General features: G+C 39.2%; 1 protein-coding gene across 5 annotated transcripts; it reads right to left on the reverse strand.

The window, feature by feature from the left end:
* Positions 1-1,286: 1,286 nt before the first annotated feature.
* On the reverse strand, positions 1,287-25,715 carry LOC112529507. 5 transcript variants are annotated; one of them, XM_025140823.1, is made up of 7 exons: positions 25,554-25,715; positions 24,634-24,667; positions 9,993-10,102; positions 7,177-8,157; positions 6,964-7,001; positions 6,700-6,889; positions 1,287-1,394 (listed from the first exon to the last, which is right to left on the reverse strand). In XM_025140823.1, exons 3-7 carry the CDS (start codon positions 10,074-10,076, stop codon positions 1,365-1,367), a joined length of 1,323 nt encoding a protein of 440 aa, XP_024996591.1. In that variant the 5' UTR covers positions 10,077-10,102; positions 24,634-24,667; positions 25,554-25,715; the 3' UTR covers positions 1,287-1,364. The 5 variants fall into 5 exon arrangements, with proteins under 5 accessions (XP_024996591.1, XP_024996590.1, XP_024996589.1 ...); XM_025140822.1 differs by having other exon boundaries at positions 24,634-24,676; XM_025140821.1 differs by having other exon boundaries at positions 24,634-24,679.
* Between the last annotated feature and the right edge of the window lie 1,265 nt (positions 25,716-26,980).

Below are 26,980 nucleotides of genomic sequence, written 5' to 3' on the forward strand. Positions count from 1 at the left end.
GCAGCGGATGTTTTTATTTATTTATTTAATTTTTATAGGTAAGGGATATGATATGAAGATGTGGAAAGAGAGTTTTAAGAGTATGAAACTAAGTTAGAGAGATAGATAGGGAGATGTTTAGTAACTCAAGGATATAAAGAGAAAATTCTTTCTTGAATTAGTTCACTCTTATATACAAATGAAGAGAATGAAGGTATTTATAGACCTTCATATGCTTGTCTATGATTACAAAAGATATGTCTGATAAGATAAAGATACTAATAATATAAGTATAAGGTACAAAAGTCAAAAAACCTATAAACTTAGGCTATAAAAATCAAAGGCCTATAAGGTTACAATATACGGTTTCTATATTCGATCTCTATTATTAAAGTTTTGACAGGCGTTTGTCGGATATTAACGTCCGTCATTGCTTACTTTATTGCCTCTAGAAATCTCTGTGTGTGCTATTAACTGATACTGGTGATGATGGATCTGCATATGGATGTGAATCTGGAAATTCTCTGTTGTTGACATCTATTGGGCATATATGGCAGACAAGGCAATTTAGATTTTTAATAACAACAAAATCAAACCAAATCCTTGGTAGAAAATGAAACAGTTAAATTACTTACTAATTTCTTAACACACGAATTAGAAAAACGGAAAGATATCACAACTAGTATTAATCATCCCATAATATTGCATTTAGAAAAAATAGGATTAATCGGTGAAGATATTACAAAATCTAAGGTTAAATACATATGCAAATTTAAATTAAAAATCCCCGATATTACAATTAGAACAGCAAATATAGAGTATAGCCCATTAGACATAGAAGAATTTAAAAAACAAATACCAGAAATGTTACACAAGGATTAATTAGAAAATCTGCTGTAATTTGGCAATAACTTCTTCTTGAGCTTTAATCATTTGCTCAGGATTTGTTTTTATATATATATAGACTTGGGATCACGTGAGACCAGCCTGTTTTCGTAAGACCTGTGAGACCAGTTTTTTACACTTGAAACTTCACAGCAAAATGCTGTGAAGGTAACCTTCACAGTGTTTTTGCTGTGAAGGTTCGACTTTTTTAAACCTTTATAGTGTTTTTGCTGTGAAGTTTCAAGTGTAAAAATGTGGGGGTCTCACGAAAACAGTCTGGTCTCACGTGAACCCAACCCTATATATATATATATATATATAACCTATATTCGTACACAAACGAAAGCACATATAAATGTGATCATGTTCGTTTTTACTCTTACCAACCAAAAATTTAATGTGGAACAAGTACAAATAGTGCATACCACCAAGAAAAGTGATGAAACATTTCATTATTGGTGTATAAAGGTATTTATCAGAAAAGTTACAGAAACTTCAATTCAATGAATCTTTCCGGCAAATGGAACAGCCTGCACAACAACAACAACAACAAATTCAAGTTTTAGAAAAGTTGATATGAAATTCTCAGAACATATCCAAGACAAGAAAACGACTGACCACGAAGGAAGGTCGTTTTGGTCATATGCATAGTAGTTGTAAAAGTACATGTAGTATGTTTGTGATTGTGGTCTTCATTGTTATATACATAATAAATAAAAGTTGAACTAAATATAGTTTGTGATAGAATCATATAAACCAAACGAGCCCAATATATCCTAAAAGTTTGGGGGTAGAGCGACTGTTTAGGTGAAGACCACTGGAAGCATGGTTGTTTGTATATATGCCAATCATTTAAACAAAATCAAATGATCTCTCGGTTTATATATCTGGGGGTTGGATGTATGCACAACTGCCCTCTGCCTCAAGGGATAAAGCGACTATTTAGGTGAAGACCCCTGAAAGCATAGGTTGTACATATGCAAGCATATATGATCCTTAATTTTGGGGAGTGCACGGGTAAAACCTTGTTTTTTTTGGTGATACTGGGTAGTGAACCGTATGGGTATCGTAAGTTAAGAATGGATTAGTAATCGGTTTCATTACTGATATTAGAAATAGCATAAAAGTTGAAGTTTAAGTAAAAATAATATAAATTGCAAGAGAAAGAAAAATCATCAATTCAAATGATAAAGCACATAAAGACAATAAATGCATAGGAGAGGTACAAAACCACTAAACTACTAAAGATTGCTTGCTATCCATCATAGAGCAGTGAAACCTAGTCATGTGTCTCCATGAAAGCCTATTTGAGCAGCCACCTACATCTTTCTACCATATAGTTGGTTGGATGACTACCCTTTACCAAACACTTACTCGGTAAGCGCTTATCGGTAAAATTCAACACTATCATTTACTTACCGGGTAAGAGTCATCATCCTCACTTACCGGGTAAGACTCTTGTCCTTGCCTTGCTCTTACCGGGTAAGACTCTTGTCCTTGCCTCGCTCTTACTGGGTAAGATTCTTTGTCCTTACCATATTCATCCGGTAAGGTAATATGACTTAGTAAGCTCTTACCCAAGTAAGCATTTGATAAACAGCCTCTTATTCTTCAAACGAGTAAGATTACTATCTTCATCGTCTGTTGATGACATGTTAATAACATGTGATGATTATAGAGACCAAGAATTTGAAGTAAAGAATCTTTCTTACTTTATGGGAATGGAGGCCGGTTGCATGAACAAAACAAAGTATTTCATACAAGACCACACATGCACAATCCACTAGAAGAACACCTAAAACTGGTGAATATCAGAAAGGTGGAGGTGCTTTGTGCGACTAGTGCAAGGAGGTAAGAAATGTCGAAGGAATAACTGGAAACCAACACACAAGAATGATGGCATGAGTCAGAAAGCAATGCCAATTCGGTTACTTTTACTGAGGAAGAATTTGATGCTTTATAGGGAACTCTTAGGGCACACCTCTACTACATCGCAACCATCTTAACCACCATCAACAAGTTTGTGCTTGGAGTGTAGACTCTGGAGCTTCCGGCCACATGACAAGATATGGGTGCTTTTCATAGCTAACACAGTGTAAAAACTACCCGGTTGTTCATATAGATGATGGCTCTCTCTCTCTCTCTCTCTCTCTCTCTCTCTCTCTCTTGTAAGTTGCAAGAACAGGGTTAATAGAATTGACCAAAGACCTTCATCTATGCGTAATTCTTTTAAGGGAGCGCTCATGAGTGAAAAATATTAATGGTTCATTTCACCTAATGATGATCACCAGATCCACATGGACATTTTTATGAAGAAAAAAACAATGAATTTCAAGCCTTCCATTTCGTTATTTCCACCCAATTCCATATCAAAAATTCAAGGTTATCAGAACTGATAATGCTTACATATTAGTTCATGTGTGGATTGGTAAGGTCAATCATATACCTAAAACGCTTTTGAGGGGAAGCCACTTCTCTCATGTCTCGTCAATTCAAATCACCCCGTCAAGTCCTCATTGATATCCACCCTCATGTCAAGTAGTTCTTATCAGATCTACCTCTCAAGGTATTTGGTTGCACTTCTTTCATCAACAAAATAAAAAAAAAATAGATCTCAAATCCCTTATATGCATTTTTCTTAGTTGCTCCTCAAATCAAAAGGGTTGTCACATACTCCATGGCCTTCACATTCTTTGATAATAGTCTTATTTTCTTAACTCTAAAATTCAAGGGGAGACTTCTAGAGAACTTCATATTTGGAACACTCAATTTCCTACTACAAATCTATTTGCCCTCAAATGATCAACATGGGACTCAGTTTTGATCAATCTAAGCCTATCCCCAACATTCAGAGTACTTAGATTAGTCCCAACTCTCAAATGTCTCAACTCTCCATCCCTAATGTCATTGTTTAGTCAAGAGGGAAATCCACACAATAGCCAAAAGCCACCCATCTACAAACTATCAAACATCTTATCCAAATATACCTATCCCCCAATCACAAGGACAAGAATATATTCCTCATGGAATGGAGAATGGCGATATTTAGGATTCATTAAAAAAATCGCCCCCATGTCGCCACACAAAGGGCATGGGGACGTAAAAGACGTAATTATCTTGAATAGATTAACCATTTCTTTATTTTCCGATCGCCTACCAAAAGCGAGAGAAACCCCATCCCTCTCTTTTTCCTTTCCATAGGAGATTGGATCTAGCCGTAAGAAGAAGCCCCGGTGAACGGCGGCCGTAACTATAACGGTCCTAAGGTAACGAAATTCCGTGATGATCCTTCACTTCCAATTTCTCAAAGAAAGGGGGTTTGAACTGAGCCACTCATCTAATGGAAAAATACTTGGGGCTTATGGAAATTTACTACCCTCCTATAAAGCTTTTGTTACATACCTTGTTCCACAGTTAGTTAATTAACGTAGCTTACCATGATCCTACCTAAAACGTGGTGTTGAAGAAGAAATTTATGCATTCGAAACTAATGACACATGGACACCACTGAATTGCCGCATAGACACTCATTGAATTGCTACATGGGAAAAGTCCAGGTAGATGCAAATGGATATTCATAGTTAAAATATTAGGCATATGGTTGATGTGGAAAGGTTTAAACCGAAACTTCTAGCAAAAGATTTTACTCAATGCTATGGTATAGATTACCAATGATCAATTTGTTGTCTCATTGTGGTTTTCATGTGGTTGGATTTCATTTTCATTGTAATCATATGTTTCAATTTAATAAAAAACTAACCATTTCAAGAAAAACTTAAAAGATGATAATATGAAGCAGAAATAGTAACAGTTTCAGAATTCTCGAAGAAAACAAGTACAAGAGAAGGTTGAGGTCAGATCTAGAGAGGGAGGTCAAAATCCAAGGGAACTAAAAAAGGACCTAGAAGAAATATAACATAAGAACTTGAACCCATATATCGAGGAGGCATGTATGGAGGAGGGGGGGGGGTGAGAAATTGTACTATATGGGAAGCTAATGAAAATCTCTATTAAAGAGTTTAATCAACTAGTGGGTGCTTTCAGTAACAAATACACTTAGGAAAAGGACTCAGATTGCTGCAACTAGTGTATTGGTTGATCCTCATTGGCGAAAAAATATATTTGGTATTTGTCTTTCATTTACTGAAGCAGATATTTCTTTCCTTTCCACCCTACCATGCTTTAAGTACAGGAGAATGATTGCTACAAGGACTATATTAAGGACTAGTTATCTTTCTTGCAACTTTATTGTATCATTTTGCCTTCACTAATAGAAACTATCAGTAGTTTTCTAATCTGATGTACCGGTCAACGACAAGTTTGTTTCATGTACCCCCATAGGAGGCAGTAAAGTCACCTCAAGTCAACTATACTATAATTGGGAGAATATTGGAGGAGTAGTTTGGTATTTTGCATTGGGGGAAAGAATTGTTTAATAGAGTTGGTATGTTGTCCGGGGTATCTTTTCAGTTGAATCGGTTCAGGCCTAGTGGAAGACCTCTGGCAGTCCTGAAATTCCCGTGAATTCCATTCTCCATTTACTCATTTATAATCTCTCAAGCTTTCGGTCACATTGAAAAGTGACCTCGGTGATTCAGTGTTGATCAAAAGGGTATCATAGTCAGTCGTATCTGTGTGTGTGTGTGTGTTTTAGGGAAAGTCGTGAGTACCCTCCCACGAGCCTCTCGAAAGCCGAGAAACCTATATGTAATCATCCGATTTCCTCTATTCAATTTCTTCTCAAATCGCAACTGAATTACTTCTACTGGTCTGTGGTTGTCAATTGATATTGAATTTATCTGAAAGTGCTTCAGTTAACAAGTTATACGCTCTGTGTACATCATTTGTCCACAATTAGTCTCCCTTCCTACCTACCTACGCTACCAGCCCTAAAATTTCGTTTAATTTCCTTCTAGGTCCCTTTCAAATTTTATTGGGTCTTCATCTCCCTCTCTCCCAACTCCCCCCCCCCCCCCCAAAAAAAAAAAAAAATAAGAACATCATGCTCTCCCCTTCTAGGGTTCTAAAGTATAGAAAAGAATAATTTTAAATGAATCATGAAATGTTTATTGTTGCTAACCCATTAAAAGTTGTATGTTTCATACAATATGTGGTGACAACACTTGTATCTTCAGACTTTTCCTCCTTCAGCAACCCCCCCAAACACTCTCCTTTATCTCACATGAGAAGAGGTGCCGTTGGATGTTAGTCCCATATCTAATGTCACCAATACTAATCGCACAGATTGAAATATATGTGTATATGTGTGTATATGTATGTGCTTATAATTGTGAATACAGAAGCATACTAGAGAATGATGGGCCCTATTCCGACAATGTTCATATTTACAACAGATTATCAATTGTTGTGGTCTTCACAAAAACAACCGCTCTACCCTTTGGGATAGAGGACGTGTCTCCAATTATCAATTGTATTGGCTCTTCACTAATGGTTGTATACCCTTCTTCTACTAAGGGGTAATATTATAGAATTCACATAAACTGCGTCAACTTATGCAACTCAAGGAGCATTCCTATCTCAAAGACCATCACTCTTAAGGCTTAGAATGCCTATATCAGAACCTAGGAGCACAAAGTAATGCCGGTCTTGGAGCTTGCTCCACACTTCTACTATTATTAGATTAGCTTAGAATTGCTTATACCAAATTAAGATTGTAGTCTTTGTGTGGTCTCCTTTTAATCGGATATTTAGGTTGGAATAATAAATTAGTACATCCTCAGTTCAATATATAAGCATAAAGAACTTTGTTGACCATGATACTTGATAACTATTTTGCATGATGAGGAGGCTAAAGACACCAAGAACTTAGAGAACCTTAGAAAGCAGACGTGAGGATCGCCGAATGACAAGTCCACCTTGTTCAAGGATTTGCCCACCAAGCAGTTTTGTGCTTCTTAAAATTCTTTGATGAGATTGACCATGGATGTAATCGCTTTTGTCGTTATGTTTCCTTCTTTTACGCCCACCATCAGATGCTGATATCACAATCGTGTTCCCATCTCTGCTGCAATTCATATAAGGAATGTAACTAAAAAGTCCTTAGATATACCATAACAAACACTAGGGCAAGAATGTTACCCTGAGACTTCCATTCCTTCAGCAGAATTGATACTCTCCTGCACATGTAAGAGTGGTAATGTCATAGCCTTTGTCTAAAGAAGATATGAAAACCTTCTCAATGACTTAGCTGTATATATCTTCCATGTTTAAAACGTAAATAGAAAAAAAGTTTCCAACAGGAATTCCTAAAGCACAAGGCAAGGACAACAAGCTTTATGAGAGTCAACATACCCTGTTCTCAACCGTTGAACGTCTGTGATTACCAGCAGTTTCTTGATTAACCTCAAAAGTGCTAGTTAATAAGTTTTCAGAACATATCATTCCCGTTCTAGAACATGATGAACCTTTCTGGTGGCTTGAAAAATCTGAAAACTGATTTTCCTCGGAAGAAAAGGCTACAACTTCTAGACATTCTGCATTTGGACTGTAATTCTCCTTCATGGTTGTATCTTGACAATTTACATGTACAAGCTCTGAGCTCTTTCCTTTCTTTGACCGAACTTTTGAACCAATTACAGTCATGTTCAAAAGGGAAGCTGGTTCATGGGGAGCATCAGGGACAACTGAATTCGATGACTTTGTATAACCATCTCTTGTAGAAAATTCTAGGCTGGATATAGTAGTTACTTCCTTTTCTACCACTGAAGGAAGAGTTTTCCCAATTTCTCTACTCATTGATTTAATTGAAAATTTGTTTTGTGCATAAGAATTCATGCTTGCATCCGAAGCACTAGCTTTGGCAGGTGAATTAATTTTAAGGTTATTTTTATCTCTTAAACATTCAACTTCCTGCCGGAAGCTTCCAAATCCAGGCTTCTGATGATTTTGACATACACAAACTGCTTTTTCCATACTTTTCAACCAGTTGGATCGTTTTAAATTCAGATCAACAAGAAGTCTGATCCCATCTTTTGCCCGGACATGATATTTAAATGAGGGACCTGCTGCAGAAGATCTCATGGAGGCGGTATCTGCTGAAAGTAAACAGTTATTTTCATTTCTATGCGGAATTTTATGTTTATTATCTTCCTCGATTTTGCTCTCAGAAATAGAACTCTCCCTGTCTAGGCATGTTTTCAAAGATTTCTTTGTATAGTTAGAACTACTGTGGTAAGATCTGCATGCATCTTGAGAGCATGGCGACACTTTTTTCTTGCTCCGTAAACGGGATGATCTTCGGATAGAGGCTTTAGGAACTTCAACACCTGGAGCCTGCATTCACATTAGATAACTCAGTGAAGTACGTAAATATTGCAATTCATTAACATTTTGCACATGAATTTCATTTCCATGGAGAAGAATGAGCACCCTACTGAGCATATGGTTTACAAAGTTGACAGAAGTAAAACTTAGATTACATGTCTGCTAAGAAAATTATAGTGAAGTCAGGTTCATTCGTCTTGGTTACATTAAACTTGCAATTAATTTCCTTCTGTATTTGCTTTGGTTCCAAGACTTTTCTTTTGTGTGTGTGTGAAAAGTCGATATACTTTTGTCCGACATATAGTACAAAATCGAAGTTTTTCACTGAAGTTCACTAAAATTCTTCTCATATATTCCTTCTGCCTTTTGTGTATGGAAATGTGAATATGCAGTTGTCCTACATATAGAAGTGTTGATGCAGTTTTCATTAATATTTACTAGAATCCTTTTTTCTCATTTTCCCTCCCGATGTACACTCTTATCCATCCATGTACCAGAAAATTCCCATAAATATGCTTTTGGAAACAAAAAAACCAAAAGGCAAAACAGAAGCCAATTAGTCATAAACCTGTAGAAGTATATTGCAAAAAATAAAAAATAACTAGTGCATTAATAATGAGGTCCAAAGGCATCAAACGTGATTTACCATAGGCTTGCTTCACTTAAGATCATAATTTATATAAGGCTCAGAGTTTTTCTGTAACTTTGCTCGAGTCATGCAGGCACTGATTTACTTTCTGTCAGCCATAGCTATGCATGTTAAATACAAATGTCAAGATTGTGTTTCTTGAGGCTTAGGTAGGGATAGAGATTCAGGCTGAGGTTGAAGTTGAGAGAAAGGATGAGATGGGCTTTTTGGAAGTGAACAGTGCCACTTGACCTCCTGTTTGATCCAGATTTTGAAAGAGATCATCATCCTATTTCAGAAGTTTTGGAATTGGGCTTTTCTCAATTTTAGCCCAAAGTGTTTTTATATTTCAAAAAGTTGGGTATGTATAGCCTTCAATTTGAGAAGTGTTACTTAGAAGTAAATCTATTGCACGGCATAGATCCAACCAATGGGTTGTGCATGCTGAATGTGAGAATAGGGCTTCTAGTAACACTATTCATTGTGTATGTATGAGATACTCCAATGTGGAGTCCTACTGAATGAATAGTAATTATGGAAGCCCTGTCACACATTCATACTCCAACAGCCTACTTGCTGTCTATGAAAAAAAAGGCTTTGGAAGTAAATTAAACTAGCTCACTTGTATATAATATTATATGTGTAGTGTCAGTTTAAAACAAGAACAAGTAACTAAATAAAAGAATAAGAAAACGGTCGAATCACGTGTGATTTTATACTAAAATCACGTATAAAATCACATGTGATTCATGCGACTTTGGCCGCAACCTGAGGTCGCGGGCCACGTCGCCGGCACACCCTTTTGTTGACCGTGATGTAAAATCACATGTGATTTTGCATGTGATTTGGCTGTTTTGTCATTCTCTTATTTAGTTATTGTTCTCGTTTGAACTTCCATCTATATGTGTACACATATTCATGTATCAGACTTGGGCCTGTTTGTTTTTTGCTTAATTGGCTTAACAGCTTATCCGCTCTTTTGGCTTTAATTTAAGCCATGGTTGGAAATTGCTGAAATGGATAAACACCATGTAACTGCTGTCCACATCAAGTCATCTTTTTCAATTAAGATCTTAATATAAAATAAAATAAAAAGCAGCCCCTTGCTATTTAGTGAAAGATAAGCTTTCAAACCCAAATTGTTACAAGGCACCATAATCGACAGCCTTCATAAGTTAATCTATTAAGAAAGTATGAACAATAAAAGAGAAAATACCTCAACATGACTGTCCTTTTCCATATGACATTCTTGTTCATGGCTATCAGTTCGACAGTGCATCTTCAAGCAAGTCTTGTCCATAAGTCGACTAATTTTCCGGTTGACACCTGCAACAAATATAAATCAAAGTTAGTGTGGTTATCAAGATCCTGTTGTAAACATCAAGAGAACGGTTTCAGCAAGGTTTGTAACAGCGCATTTCCGGGAATAGACATTATTATAATAAGAAACCGTAGGTGCATTAATCAATAAAAATTCATAATAGAGCATTTCCGGGCCTAGACATTCTTATGATAAGAAACCGTAGGTGCATTAATTAATAAAAAGTTCAACGATAGAACTAGGGACATATTGAACTTTACCCTAATAACATTTTATTAATACTGGCTTTCTTTTAAGTTCAAGTCGAAGAAATTAATTTATAACATTACTATATAACAAAACAATATTAAACGGCACAACCAATTTATTAAGAGGATAGCAAACATGTGCCATTGATCAAGTTGAAAGTTAAAAAGGTTATGATGCAATTGTAAGTGATAAAATAGCCAAGAAATAAACACATTGAATATTTATGAAGTTAGAATTATATAACAAGACAAAACCATGTCGGTTCAAAGTTAAAATACGTCGTATTCGGTATAAATGGCATTTTATATATAAATGTCAAAATGTAGGGAAGAATCAGACTAATATATCGGTGTATTTAGATTTGCAAGAGGAAAAACAAATTAAAATATACACATTTAAATAAAGAAATATGAAGTACTCTTGTTAAGAAAAAGAAAAGAGTTATCTTTAGTAAAGTAGATATATATAGATATATGGATAGGAAAAGTGCACTGGAAATTAGAAGGAAACCCTCTAAATGAAGCCACCTCTCTCACAAGGTATTTATGTCATCATAAGACACCAATATAAGACGCTCCTCTTCTCTACTTCATTTCTTAATTCAATTCCCAGCAGAAAACTTCTCATATAAAACACACTTAAAGCATGGAGTTCAACATCGGCTAGGCTTGAACCATTTCTCCTGTACATATGTTGGAACCTCCCCTTTCTCCTAAAGGGCTCTTTTGGAGAGTGATATGAGGTTCCACATATTCTCACATGGTATCAAAGACAAGATCCGCCACTCTAGGAACCCGCACTTGGCTAGCCCCCTCTCGACACTTTGGGACAATGTGTGTCCATCTAGCCTCCGTTTGAGGGGGCGTGTTAGAGTCCCACATCAGCTAGACTTGGACCATTTCTTCTTCAGAACAAGTCATTGCTACAGGGACTAGTTATTTGGTGTTGAATATAGAGTTATTTATGTATTCTAACTATGTTTATTAGGTTATAGTGAAGTTGTTAAAGGCTAAAGGCGCACTTAGGCGCAAAGGGGTCCTCGGGACTAGGTGCGAGGTGCGGGCCTCAGGAATGCAAGGCGCATCTTATAAAATAATTATATATACGTACACATATAGTTATACACAACTCAAATAGCATTCTATAAAACATAGTTTAATTAAAATTTCCAAAAAGTAGCAATATCAAACATATCTCAATAAAGTCTTGGCTAGTGTAAGCCTACAATGTAGCAAGTACAAGCCTCCAATGTAGCAACCACAAGAGATAATGATTTAAAGACCTAAGAAAAAAGTTTTGGGTTTAAAGCCATGAGGGAGAAGTATAAGGTATGGATGTGTTTATAGGGAGCCCTGAAGTTCTAGGGTACGAGATAACATTAACCAAGTCTAATAATCTCCTAGACTTCTACAAAAGAAGTTATTAGATAAGTCCTAATATCAAATAAGTCTATTAACTCTCTTTTTTGTAGAAGTCTGAGAGACAAGAAAGTTTGTTAGTATCAGGGTTTGTTTATTAGGGTTTATTTGACTGGTTGTATAGAAATCTTTATAAGGCACGCCTAGGCCCATACGGTGCCTTAGCCAAGGCCCAACGTAGGCCGTTTACCAAACACTTACTTGGTAAGCGTTTACCAGTAAAATTCAACACTATCACTTACTTACCAGGTAAGATTTTAGTCAACAAAAACAGCATTGTATGCAACAGTTTAGCCGGTAAGTGCTAACCGTGGTAAGAGTTGTCGCCCTCACTTACCAAGTAAGACTCTTGGTCCTTGCCTCGCTCTTACCGAGTAAGATTCTTGGTCCTTACCATATTTATCAGGTAAGGTAATGTGACTTGGTAAGCGTTTACCTAGGTAAGCGTTTGGTAAACGGCCCTTAGTGCAACCCATCAATACGCCTCGGCTGAACATGCAAAACGCCCACAAGCTTGCACCTCAGCTCCGAGCACGCCTTCACAACTACGTTATACTTAGAGCTCTATCTTGGTTTCGGCCGATGGCTCACATACATACTCTATTAATTTATGGTTTCGTTAATGGAGCAAATAAACCTCTTAAGCATCATGTTTTTATAGTATAAGAGCCAAGAGCAGCATGTTAGAGCAGCCATCTACAGCAAATCGTTGCCTTATCGACTGCCAAAACATTCAAACCTCCCTTGATTGAATCAGCCTCATTCGCATATATTGATTTGAACTCTCATTAGCACCTTCCCAGATCACGATGCATTTTTTTGCTCATTCAAGCAGTCATCACAGATTAACCTATCAGCTCAGACATAATTTTGAGTTTCAATTTCCAAATCCTGTTTGGTTCACGTCTTGCTGGTTCATAGATTATTCGTATATCAAATTGCTGCTTAGATTTGTTGATCAGATATGGGATTCTTTATTTAGTTCACAATCCATCCTTAGGTTTGTGATCTCACGCATATTTGTATATTGCTAGGTCTCAGAATTATTTATTATGATCAAGTGGTATAATTATCGTAGTCTCCATGTGTATTTAGCTACAGTAAGGATCTCTTCAGCTAGCAGATCACACACTGTCTCCAGTAAAGATAATTCATCTGTGCATCATCTCCTACCCATCTTCATGTTAGAATAACCAAGGTTCAAGTATTCTCATAAGTGGAAGTCGGTGGCGGATCCAGGAACTTTCTTGAGCTGGTGCACCTTTAAGGTGGATCAAAACGCTGCCAAGTCGTGAGTCCGATCGGAGAGAAAAGTCAACACGGTTTGACCCGAGGGAAAGTCAATTATGTCGATTTCGGGAATAATCCATTTTTTTCAAATTGACATCCTTTGACTTTTGAGCAAAACACAAGACTACGTCGTATGCCAACGTATATTTAGCTGAATTCCACCGTTAACGGGAACATTTTTGTGTTTTGGTTGATCTCATAAAATTTTCCAATTTTTAGTATTTGATATTGATTGTCCGATGTTCTTTTTCTAGGTTTTTTTCAATTTCAGTTCCTTATACATCTAGAACTCCTAGTATTAAATAGGATGTTTAAATGAAAATTAACTATGCATCTTATTTCGCTTCCTTACGTATCTAGAATTTCGAGTAACAATAAACAAATTAATAACTAAAAGCATATTAGAGAATACAAACAAGACAAGAGGAAGAACTTATACTTTTAGGGAAAGTTAATGATCAAACAACGTGATAATTTATAGAAGGACGTCGAACAAATTTGGAAATGGAGATAAAATTAATAGAGTATTCAATGTGTTATTAAATTTAATTTAAGGGGGTTTGCGAACGTGATTTAGGATTGAAAGAGATTAAGAGTAACAAGGGAATTATTAGCTTTCTAGTATTAGACCGTATATATTATTATTATTGTTGTATATTTCTTCCATATTCACTCTCATGTATTTTAGGATAGTTTGTTGTTATCCTTGTATATATTCGATGRATTATTGCTAATGAAGGGRGATTCTTTTGCCAATCTTTATGGTATCAGAGCCCTCTATTCTCTCGGGCTCTCTCTCTCTCTCTCTCTCTCTCTCTCTCTCTCTCTCTCATCAGCCACGGCTGATTCATCTTCTCCGATCGGTTTTTCCGGCGACCTTCTTCACCCTTTTCAATGGCGAAGGAAGATCTGCTCCCTCAGAAGACTGCATCTCCATCCGGCTTACACGGTTACGAACATCCAGAACAAAGTTCGAGTTTTGGATGGTGTCAAGGTTACGTATTCTTCGTGGGTCAAGCTATTTCGCATACATGCTCGTGCATACAAGGTGTTGGCTCATATTGATGGTACTCGACCACCTGCTAATATCGATGATGCCTATAACCAATGGGCAGAAATCGATGCTATTGTGTTACAATGGATCTATGGATCCCTTTCCGACGACCTGCTGATTCGAGTTCTTGAACCAGACTCGACTGCTTTTGAAGCCTGGGAGAAGATTAAGAACATATTTCTCTGCAATAAAGGATCCCGACCCGCTGCCCTTGAACATGAATTCACCAACCTCACCCTCCGAGCCTCGACTTCCCTTGATGACTATTGCCAAAAACTGAAAGACTTGGCCAATCAATTGAACGATGTTGACAACCCGGTTAATGAACAACGCTTGGTCCTTCAGTTGGTACGTGGCCTCCCACCAGAGTTTGACACCGCCGCTGCCTACATCAACCAAACCCTTCCTGATTGGGACACCGCCCGAAGCATGCTACAGCTTGAACACAATCGACAACTTGCACGGGAAAAAGCAAATTCATCCACTGCTGGAGAAGCCAACGTTGTTGCTGATCATCACCAACCCAATCGTTCCGGTAGTGGACCACCCTCTTCCCGCCCTCTTTCTTCTCGGCAGAACCAAGGAAGATCAAACCCGAGGGGCTCGAATCGGTTCAACCAGCCTGGACAGCCTTCAAATCGCTCTCATGGACAGCCTTCAAACCGCTCGCCAGACACATCCTATGGCTTTCAAAACGCACCGCCATGGTGGGCTATGATGCCACCACCATGTCCATATCCTACTCAACAGGGATGGACCTATCCGTGGTATCCTCAGCCACGTCCACAGCCCTCACACCACCGCACTTCTACTCGGCCGTTTGAACCAACTCAGCGAGCTAATGATGCTCCCCAAGCCCATGCTGCCGGATCTCTTAATGCTTTGGATCCCACTGACATTGGCACTGCTTTTCAGAMTMTGACAATGRAACSGCCTGATGATTCTCAATGGTACATGGACACCGGTGCGTCGTCTCACCTTACGGGTGACTCAGGTATTATCGATCAATTCTCTACTCATAGTCATATAAAATCTATATTTGTCGGTAATGGTAATGATATTCCAGTTAGAGGTTCGGGTAATAATACCGTTCTAACCAAACCCAAACCTCTTCGTCTTAATGATGCTTTATACACACCCAGAATTATCAAAAACCTTGTGTCCGTCCGTCAATTCACTATTGATAACCGTGTTTCTGTTGAATTTGATCCTCGTGGTTTTTCTGTGAAGGACCTTCAGAGTGGGAAGATCCTTACCAGACATAATAGTACCGGAGCTCTCTACCCCTTCACCACTCCGGCACACTCGCATCCTACATTTTTATCGGTGTCGTCTTCAGACTTATGGCATTTTCGACTCGGACATCCGGCCGGAAATATCATTAATCATTTGCGTTCAAGGTCTATTATTTCTTGTAATAAGAGTTCTAGTAATACTCATTCTCTTTGTCATTCTTGTCAAACATCAAAACACAAGCGATTACCATTTTATGATTCTATGTCTAATACCTTGCTGCCTTTTGACATTATACATTGCGACTTGTGGACTTTCCCGATTTTTAGTAAAAATGGATATAAATATTATATGGTTCTAATCGATAACTTCACACAATATGTATGGGTATATCCATTAAAACTAAAATCGGAAACCTTCTCTCGTTTTTCTCAATTCCATTCGTTCATTCAAACTCAATTTCACACTAAAATCAAAAGTTTTCAATGTGACATGGGTGGTGAATTTGATAATAAACAGTTTACAGACTTTGCTTCCACACATGGCCTCCAATTTCGTTTTTCGTGCCCTCAAACTTCCCCACAAAATGGCAAGGCTGAACGCATGATTCGCCGACTCTATGAAATAATTCTTGTTCTTCTTGCTCATGCATCTCTACCTCCTGCATTTTGGGTTGATGCCCTACACGCTGCTGCTTACCTTCATAACATAACCCCCACAAAATTACTTCACTACCAAACCCCCACCTCGATCCTCTTTCGTCGCAACTCGTCTTATGATCACCTTCGTGTGTTTGGGTGTGCCTGTTACCCTAACCTCTCAGCTACTCGTGATCATAAACTTAGCCCTCGTTCCATACGCTGTGTTTTTCTTGGCTACCCCACCAACTATCGGGGTTATCGTTGTCTTGATCCCACAACCGGCAAAATTCATCTATCACGTCATGTCACATTTGACGAAACCGTCTTTCCATTTGCCACTCCTACCTCTAACACCTCCCATGACTACCGGTTCTTATCTTCTGACACCAACCTTCCTTCAACAATCCACCACTTCCAACCATCCTCACCCTCGCCACCACCACCCCTTACTACATCGCCTACACCCTCCACCTCGTCTACGCCACCGTCACCCCCCTCCCCCCATCTCACACTGACCCCACTCACTCGCCATCTTCTGATTCCACTTCCACTCACTCGACGCCATCACCATCTCCTACACCTCCATCACTGCCACTTCTCGTTCTCCCTCACCCCATGACGACTCGGTCTCATCTTGGCACCCTCAAACCCACACAACGTCTAAACCTTCACACCTCTACTATTTCTCCGCTTCCTAAAAACCCCCACCTAGCCCTTCTCGACCCTAACTGGAAACATGCTATGAAGGATGAATATCAAGCTTTATATGACAATGACACATGGGAATTGGTCCCGAAACCACCTGATGCCCATATCATTAGGTGCTTGTGGCTTTATCGCCACAAATTTCACTCGGATGACACTTTAGCTCGATACAAAGCTAGACTTGTGGTTAATGGTAAATCTCAGCAGGTTAGCGTTGATTGTGATGAAACGTTCAGCCCAGTTGTTAAAACTACCACCATCTGTACCGTGTTCACACTTGCTGTTTCCCGTTCGTGGTCAAGTCATCAACTTGATGTTAAAAATGCGTTTCTTCACGGCAACTTGGCGGAAACTGTTTATATGCATCAACCTCCCGGTTTTATTGATCGACATCACCCTGAGTTTGTGTGAAGGTACGAAAATCATTGTATGGTCTTAAGCAGGCCCCACGAGCTTGGTACCATCGCTTTGCTACCTTTATTACATCTACGGGTTTCAAGAGTGCCGCATCCGATACATCGCTTTTTGTCTATCGCAAGGGGAACAACATTGCTTACTTATTGTTATATGTCGATGACATTATTCTCACGGCCTCTAACGATACCTTTCTCCACTCAGTCATCAACACTCTTTCAAAGGAATTTGCAATGACTGACTTCGGTAGATTACATCATTTTCTTGGTATTCAGGTGACTCATACAGATCGTGGTATTTTTTTGTCCCAATCGCAATATGTGAATTCTATTCTTGAGCGGGCTAACATGACGGGCTGTAAATCTGTGGCCACACCAGTTGATACCACATCCAAGCTCAGTGCCACTGCCGGGGAGCCATTGAAAGATGGTACTCTTTATCGTAGTCTCGCCGGTGCTTTTCAATATCTCACTTCACACGACTGGATATCACATATGTCGTGCAACAAGTTTGTCTATTCATGCATGCACCCAGAGAACCCCACTTTAACTTCCTAAAACGGATACTCCAGTACATTAAAGGGACTTCGGATCATGGCCTGCACATTCTTAAGTCCCCCAACCTTTGAATCACGACGTATTCTGACGCTGACTGGGGGGGATGTCCTGATTCTCGTAGATCAACCTCGGGGTATTGTGTCTTTCTGGGGGACAATCTCGTCTCCTGGTCCTCTAAACGACAACCAACTGTCTCACGTTCAAGTGCCGAGGCAGAATACAAGGGTGTTGCTAACGCCACAKCTGAAACTAGYTGGCTCAGAAATTTRCTTCTCGAGCTCCATGTACCGGTCACCAAAGCCATGCTCGTATACTGTGATAATATTTCCGTTGTATATCTGTCTGATAACCCGGTGCATCACCAGCGAACTAAACATGTTGAGATAGATATCCATTTTGTTCGAGAGCTCGTCAAAATCGGTCGAATTCGAGTGATTCATGTGCCCACTGAACATCAGTATGCCGATATCTTTACTAAGGGTCTTCCACGACAGTTGTTTCAGTGCTTCCGCTCTAGTTTATGCATCCGCTTGAAAATTTTAATAATTGATTTTTTTCCCTTGCCTGAATTACACAAGAGATCCCTTTATATAATCATCCTAGCCCACTAATTTAGGAACATAAACAATAAAATAATCAATCAAATAAATTCAAATAAATGCATGCAATCTTATCCTTTAATATTCCCCCTCAGTGAGAACGTGGTGAAGGAAAGACGTTGAAGCTGGACCGAAAGGAAGTAAACAGCTGTCTAGGCAAGCCCTTTGTGAAGATATCGGCGTACTGATTAGGAGACGGGATATGGAGGACCCGTATGTGTCCAATCTGGACCTTTTCACGAACAAAATGAATATCCATTTCCACATGCTTCGTTCTTTGATGCTGAACCGGGTTGCCAGACAGGTAGACGGCCGATACGTTATCACAGTAGACGATTGTGGCCTTGCGGACAGGAAGGCGAAGCTCATATAGAAGATTGCGCACCCATGTAGCCTCTGCCACAGCATTGGCCACTCCCCTATATTCAGCCTCCGCGCTGGACCTGGAAATTGTGGGTTGGCGTTTTGAAGACCAGGAGATGAGGTTAGGCCCAAGAAAAACGCAATACCCAGACGTTGAGCGTCGTGTGTCGAGGCATCCCCCCCAGTCGGCGTCCGAGTATGCTGTTAGGGAGGAATCCGAGGAAGCCGATAAGGCCGTGATCCAGCGTGCCGTGAAGATAGCAGAGAACCCGTTTCATGAACATCATATGGGGTTCCCGGGGAGCATGCATAAACAAACAAATCTGCTGAACCGCATAGGATAAGTCTGGACGGGTAATCGTTAGGTATTGAAGTGCACCGGCTAAGCTTCTATATAGGGACCCGTCAGGCAAAAGTGGTCCGTCGGAAGCACTGAGTTTGGAGTTGGTATCAACAGGGGTATGGCACGGCTTGCAATTGGTCATGTTCGCCCGATGCAGAATGTCCCGAGCGTATTGGGTTTGCCCGAGGAAAAGCGAGTTGCCCTGTCGAGTAACTGTGATACCGAGGAAGTGATGAAGCAGGCCCAAATCGGACATGGCAAATTCTTGTGAAAGATTAGTGATGATCTGTTTTAGTAAAGGCACGTGACTGGCAGTGAGCACAATGTCATCCACATAGAGTAATAAGTAGGCCATCTGGTCACCGTTATGATAGATAAAGAGCGAGGTGTCACACAAACTGCGGCGAAACCCGAGGGTGGTTAGAAAGCCTGAAAATCTTGAGTACCATGCACGTGGAGCCTGTTTGAGGCCGTATAGCGACTTCTGTAACCGACACACATGATTGGGATAGGCCGGGTTGACAAAACCCGGTGGTTGTTGCATGAACACGGTTTCCTGAAGGGTGCCATGGAGAAAAGCATTTTTGACGTCTAGCTGATGAATGGGCCATGATCTAGAGACGGCTAGAGACAAAACTGTGCGTATAGTAGCGGGTTTAATCACCGGACTAAACGTTTCCATGCAGTCGACGCCGACAGTTTGTGACTTACCATTACAAACAAGTCGGGCTTTGTATCTGTCTAGGGAACCATCTGCTTTAAATTTATGGCGAAAGAGCCAAAGAGCACGGATAACCGGCTGATCCGTCGGTCGAGGAACGAGCACCCAAGTATTGTTAGCCTGCAAAGCACTAAATTCATCATTCATGGCCGTTAACCAGTTAGGGTCCGAGAAAGCTTTTGTATAAGAGGTAGGTACGGGCGAGATGTTGGTTGACGTGGCGAAAAGGTAGCGGGGGTTTGGTTTGAGTACCCCGTCTTTCGCACGTGTTTGCATGGGGTGAGTGTTGGTAGGAGGAGGGGCGATAGGCGAGTGGAGGGTGGTGGGGGGGGAGTCGGCCGATGATGGGGAGGGCGATTGGGGGCCCGTTGGGAATGTAGAAGGTGGGATGGGAGTGGTCGGTTGTTGGTCCGACAAGATGGGTGTAGGAGAAGGAGGGCATTGTGGTTGGGTGTTTGGGATGTTGGTGGTGGGGAAAGACGTATGATCGAGAAGTATGGGATCATCGTCGAGGAAGGTGTAGAGATCTTTAGGTGGGGTGGCATGAAAGGGAAATGTGTGTTCATCGAATGTGACGTGACGGGAAAGATGCACACGACCCGTTTGGAGATCGTAGCAGTGGTACCCGCGAAAATCGGATGGATAGCCGAGGAAAACACATTGGGTGGATCGTGGTGATAGTTTGTGAGGTTGTGTGGCCGACATGTTTGGGTAGCACGCGCACCCGAACACACGAAGGTGATCGTATGTAGGGTGGCGACGGTATAGGGCATAAGCGGGGGTGTTATAGTCAAGTTTTTTTGTGGGAAGGATGTTGTGGAGATAGGTAGCCGTGTGAAGGGCTTCCACCCAAAACGTGGGTGGAAGACGGGAATGCACGAGGAGTGCATGGATGACGTCGTTGAGACGACGAATCATGCGTTCAGATTTCCCGTTTTGCTGGGACGTTTGTGGACAAGAAAATCGAAAAATGAGTCCCTATTGGTGAGCAAAGTTTTTGAAATTGGTGTTGTCAAATTCGCCCCCCAAATCGCACTGAAAGGTTTTAATGGATGAATGGAACTGGGTTTGAATTAATTTGTGGAATTTCGTGAAATTGGCAAAGGTCTCGGATTTAAATTTAAGGGGATAAATCCAAACAAAATTTGTGAAATTGTCAATTAACACCATGTAATATTTGTAACCGGAATTACTAAGAACAGGAGAAGTCCACAAATCACAATGCACTAAATCAAACGGTTTAAAAGTAGCAGACATAGAATCTGAAAAAGGTAAATGTTTGCTATTTGAAACTTGACAAGAGCGACAAAGCAACAAATCAACAGTTTTATTATGCTTGAAAGAAATAAAATGACGAAGATAGTGAAGCACGTTCGCGCCGGGGTGTCCGAGACGATCATGCCAAGGTGTGGAGGCGGAAGCTGTAAGCAAAGTTGTAACAGATGGTGTGAATGGGTAAAGGTCGCCACTGCTATTGTGGCGGGAAAGCAGGTGCCCATCCTTGAGGTCCTTTAAAGAGAAACCAAAGGGGTCAAATTCAATGGAAACTTGATTATCAATAGTGAATTTACGAACAGAAAGTAAATCTTTTATGACCGAGGGCGAGTGGATTATACGGTTGAGATGGTAGGTTTTGTTGGGTGTGTTACAAAAACCGTTTCCCGAACCGTGAACCGGTAATTTTTGGCCATTACCGACAAAAATAGGGCTTACGGGTAATAAACTTGGAGTCGTAATTTTACCTGGGTCCGAGGTAATGTGAGAGGATGCTCCCGAATCCATGTACCATTGTTGATCATTGGGATTCAGACTCAAGGCAGACATTGCAGTTCCGATGTCCGCAGGTGATAAAGCATTGAGCGACGGCTGTTGGTACCCAAAACCGGGAGGGGCCTGCATAGGTGTTCGAGACATGTGAGTCAGGTGGGCCTGTTGGTTCCCGTATTGAGCCTGTTGAAAAGGTTGGGACGGGAATGGAGTGGGCGGCGGTGTCCAAGGGTTAGATTGGGCGTGAGGCCCATTTGAAAATTGTTGCGCAGGTCGTGGGCCGTGGGCATTGGTACCGCCGGAACTCCACGGATGTTGATTGTGTTGATTGTGAGATCTACCCCCTCCTCGGCCAGAAAATCTACCGCCTCGTCCCCTGCCGCGTGCGGCTTTGGCAGGGTCGTAGTTGTTGCCACGATATCCGTTCGGGTAGGGAGAACGATTGTTGTCGGTGCTCTCTGTAAAGGTGTTACCTTTGGTGTGATTGGCGGAATGAACAAGGGCCGTGTCACGGTTGGAATTGGATCGAGCCGCCTGTCGTTGTTCGGCTTTGACCATCCCCCTAGCGACATCCCATGTAGGGCATTGTTGATTGATAATAGCACCGATAGTGTCGTATTCAACAGGGAGACCACGAACCATTTGAATAACGAGGCGACTTTCGGAGACCGGTTGATCGATATCGCCAAGTTGTCGAGCAATATCTTTCAACGTTTGACAATAGTCATCAAAAGATGCGGACGCCGTAAGGGTTGCGTTCGTGAATTTCTGTTCCAATGTCGCCGCCCGAGCATGTTTGTTGTTGATGAAAATCTCCTGGATTTGAATCCATGCTTGTCGTGACGTGGTGTTGTCGTCAAGGATACGGTTGAGGATTTCATCCGACACCGTGCTGTAGATCCATTGGAGGATGAGAGCATCCAATTCGAGCCAACTGGCGTATGCCGGATCTTCTTGTGACGGTGTCTTGGTACCGTCTATATGGTGGAGAAGTTTGTAAATCTTGAGATGGTTCTTGAATAATTTCACCCAATTGGAATACGGGGTTTTTGTGCCATCTAAAATACGTATTTTCTGATGAACATTGGTGGCGGTGAGTGCGGGGTGAAGGTGTGGTTTTTCGGGGTTGGCGGTTTCGCCGGCCATGGGGAGGAAGTCGTCGCCGGCGACAATTAAGAGAAAAGGGAACGGATATTGGCTCTGATTACCATGAAAATTTTAATAATTGATTTTTTTCCCTTGCCTGAATTACACAAGAGATCCCTTTATATAATCATCCTAGCTCACTAATTTAGGAACATAAACAATAAAATAATCAATCAAATAAATTCAAATAAATGCATGCAATCTTATCCTTTAATACCGCTCTCCTCCTGCTTCAACTGCCAGGGAGTATTAGACCGTATTTATTATTATTGTTGTTGTATATTTCTTCCATATTCACTCTCATGTATTTTAGGATAGTTTGTTGTTATCCTTGTATATATTCGATGGATTATTGCTAATGAAGGGGGATTCTTTTGCCAATCTTTATCTAGTTGTTAACCAAAAAATTAACTAGCTGCTACAAGTTAGAATCGAACCCCAGAACTCCTATATGGAGAGCTGTAATTTGGAGAACATCAACCATCCCTCCAAAACCAGATTTAAGTTACAAGTTTGGGTTTAAAATATTTCAGGGCACCCTCAAAATCAAGTGGACGCATGTTCAAGACACCTACTTTTTTTTCCTTATGATAATCAAGTGAGTGGGGGCATGGGACCCTACTCAGTACGTAGTAGGTCCGCCCCTGAGCATAACCATTTTGTGGAATTCATCCGAATTCGATATCTCAGATGTTTTGTGCCTACCTTTCCTCATAACATGTGATCCACAAGCAAAATACCAAAAAAATATGAATTGCTTCGTTGTATCCTTTCCGAATTATTGTGTTTCAGAATCTTGGCGCTTCTTGAAGGATCAAGACAGTCTGGAAGGGATTATCTATATTTGTTGGATTTCCCATCTCCCGCAACATACCTAAGTAAGGCAGTTATCTAAGTTCTTTTTGGTCGACTAGGTCACCCTTCCACAAGAAGAAACTCTGGTCACGAATAAGTTATTTATCTAGTTTACACACGTCATATCCATCTATGTGTCTAGGCCTAGTTACTTTTTTATATTTTTCATTTCACTAATCTATGGGGACTATTGGTGGTTTTAGGTACATCATCACTTTCATTGTGTTGAATTTCTTTTCAAGTTGTGTTTAATCAATGCTTCTGTTGATTACCAATTTGTAATTATAATTAAAGCCCTTTGTAACATTAACTAAATGATTCATTTTTCGTAGGATTACATAATTTATGGAATGTTTGAAACAATACATGAACGATTATGTGCTTAACTACAAAAAAATGAGGTCGCTAAATGGAAGAATAGGCGTTTACCAAAAGTTAGTGGTATCATGTTATATTTTGTTGTAATATTGTGCATTGTTTCTCAGGGTATGCAGCTTATATCTGCATGCTATATTATCAACAGCATGCACTCCATTTTGAAAGAGCTAATTTTCATACACAATTCTCTTTTACTGATACAGTTGCTCATTTTTAGCCTTAAAACTTTCAGTTTCATATGTTATGTACCATGATTCCAGGCCAATACCTGTAAACATGATGATAGAAACAAGCATGTTTATCTTTGTAGGTACGCTATGTCTCAGAAAGGGTACTACTTGTGTGATCCCTCACTCAAGAGGTGACTCTATACATCCCACAATGACAAAACAGAATCTAAAAGAAAACAATCTTTCTATTGGATCCACTACAATTGCTCATAACGACTTGTACAAAGATAAAGCTCACAATGCACAAAGTAAAGATCTGTTAAAATGTGACCCGTCTGCAAAGACCAGAACTGTAATTTTTAAAAGCCATAGGTCCTTCCTTCACTTTACCTTCCATCTGACAGGAGTAAAAGGTGAACAAGTCCAAATCCACCAAAATCAAATTTATCGATTTAAATTCAACAGCAAGATTTCAAGATTAAAATTCCATATTGAGGTAAAGAAGGTGCAGAAACAAGATAACACTCATCAAAGCCTCAAAATATGATGAAAAAAACCAGCAATAACAACAAAAGAACCAAAAAACCACTGAATTGTCAAAATGTTGTGGCAATACGTAAAGAGGAAACTTACATCGTGACCAACATGCATCATTACTTCAGACAACCTTAGAACACTTCTTGATTTAGAACAGGCCATGAAAAATATGCAAAAGTGGAAGAGGAGGCAACATGAGCAAATAATGTCAAATAATTGATGATGCCACCAAAGACAAGCTCCACATACAAGTGCACGAGTTAAGGACAACAGGGCAGAAACCAATACAACTTTGTGATGATGTCTTAGACACCCACCTTTAATCCTAGCGAACATTGAATGACCATTGCACAACGGAAGTAGCTGCACACAGCCCACCAAACCAGCTGGTTTATGGGGCTAGGATTTGTATCCAGAGTAGTGATGATGTGATAAGACCCGAGATAAAGTTAATAAGACTTAAAAGTAAATGACGGTGAAGAACAAAAATAGAAGTGAATCAAACCATAGTGAGTAGGCAGGTTGAAGATAACAAAACGCGTGCATTTCAACTAATTTCAGGCTAATAAAAGAATGAGAAGCATCCCCATGTTCTATCTCTATTCTCTAGCAAGCAATTCGAGAAACAATGTGTACACTAATGCATCCTCTACACTCGTATCTAACCGTTTCTTCATGAAACAATTAGAATCCACTTCTCCAGTATTGCAAAGATTGAGGGTATGTAAGTGGTAGAGTTGAGTAAATTTCCCAAGTATACACTACAGTGGACTATCAAAGAACTTCACATATCCAACTGCAACTTTAATAATTGAAGCAACGCATGTGAATCAAAATCTTTCCCAAAGTGGATCTGGTCATCAATTATCAACACACATTCCAAAATGTCAAAATCTAAGATACCCAAATGCAATGTGTTTTTACAATCTAAGATACCACACACTTAATTTAGAAAATAGCAACTTCTATTTGTGGAAAGTGGATGTCCGTATGTAATTAAATTCAGTGATTCGTACCAGAAATCAAGATGGTTGGCGTTGATTAGTCGACGACAAGGAATGCCATAGAAAGAGGGAAGAGGGTTGGCGACCAAGAGAGTAGCTTCTCTTCTGTTCAACGACTCATTACTCCATTGCAGCCTTTCCCCAGTGACACCCAAAAGAGGCAAAAACGTTTATTCGGTTTCAAATCCCCAAACACCATTCAATTTTAAGGTTATATTGACGGATGGTTTGGTAAACATAACTTAATTTATTTTTTTGGATATATATATAGATATAGATGAGCATAGGTTAGTAGCCTAATTTATAAACCAGTTCATTGTCTTGTTAGATTGTGTGAGCATCCTTCTAGTAATATTATAATTAATTAATTTTTTAAAATATATTTTTTTGTTTATTTTATTTGTTTATCAGTTAACTTTTACCAAATATAATTATCAACTACCAACTAACTTATCAATTATTAATTAGTTTATTAAAATAGTAAAAGGGATGGTTAAATTGAACAACTTGTTCTTCATTTTTATTTTGAAAAATTATTTTTATTAAAATTTATTTCTATATAAATAAAAACTTCTTATTATTAGTTTGTTAAAATCGAAACAAAAATAAAGTTGCTTTTATTTTGTTTGTTTATTTTTTTTGAAATTGGTTTCCTAAAATGGAAGATGTTTGCAAAAATTGGTTTGTTAAAATATAAACAAAACAAATATTGATTTTCTTTTGGTGTAATTTCTTTTTATACTATACAACAATTTTACATATAACTCGTAACCGCATGTTTCGCTTATAATTTTGACTTTTTATTATTTAGAAAATCATAATCAAATTTAAATAATCAAGTAAGCAATTGTTGTAATAATTTAACTTATTGACTTATACCTGTCTGACACCAATAATATAAAAACAACTTATTAACTTATTTCGGTCTGATATCAGTAATAAACACTTTTGAATGTTTGGGTAAACAACTTATATTGTTGTCAAACCGGTAATAAGAAGTTTTTGAAGAAGTTAAACTCTTCTAACTTATAATAAATTGATAAGTGTTCTTGTAGAAAATCATAAGCTGTTTTAAATAAGCAATCACAAACACCCCTTTAGTTATCGTATGGCTTTATTAGAAGCTTAAACTAGGACATTAGAAATAAAAAAATAAAATTGAATTAGCATGTTTGAAACATTTTCAACCCTCTTATATATGGAAAAAGTTGGTTTCAAACGACAACAGTAACCAAATAAAAAATAAGATAATAAATATAGATCATACAACTCAATAAATAATGCCTTAAATAAAATAAAAAATGAATAAATAAAGGCATAAAAATCATTTTTTATATAAGAGTTATTTATGGCATTTTGTTGATCCTATTTAGTAATTTGATGATGATAATCTTTTATACTTACGTTGTGTTCTCGAATTTGGGGAGAAAAGAATATAT

The sequence above is a fragment of the Cynara cardunculus genome, assembly GCF_001531365.2.
Source record: "Cynara cardunculus var. scolymus isolate 2C chromosome LG 16, CcrdV1, whole genome shotgun sequence".
NCBI classification, from domain to species: Eukaryota; Viridiplantae; Streptophyta; class Magnoliopsida; order Asterales; family Asteraceae; genus Cynara; species Cynara cardunculus.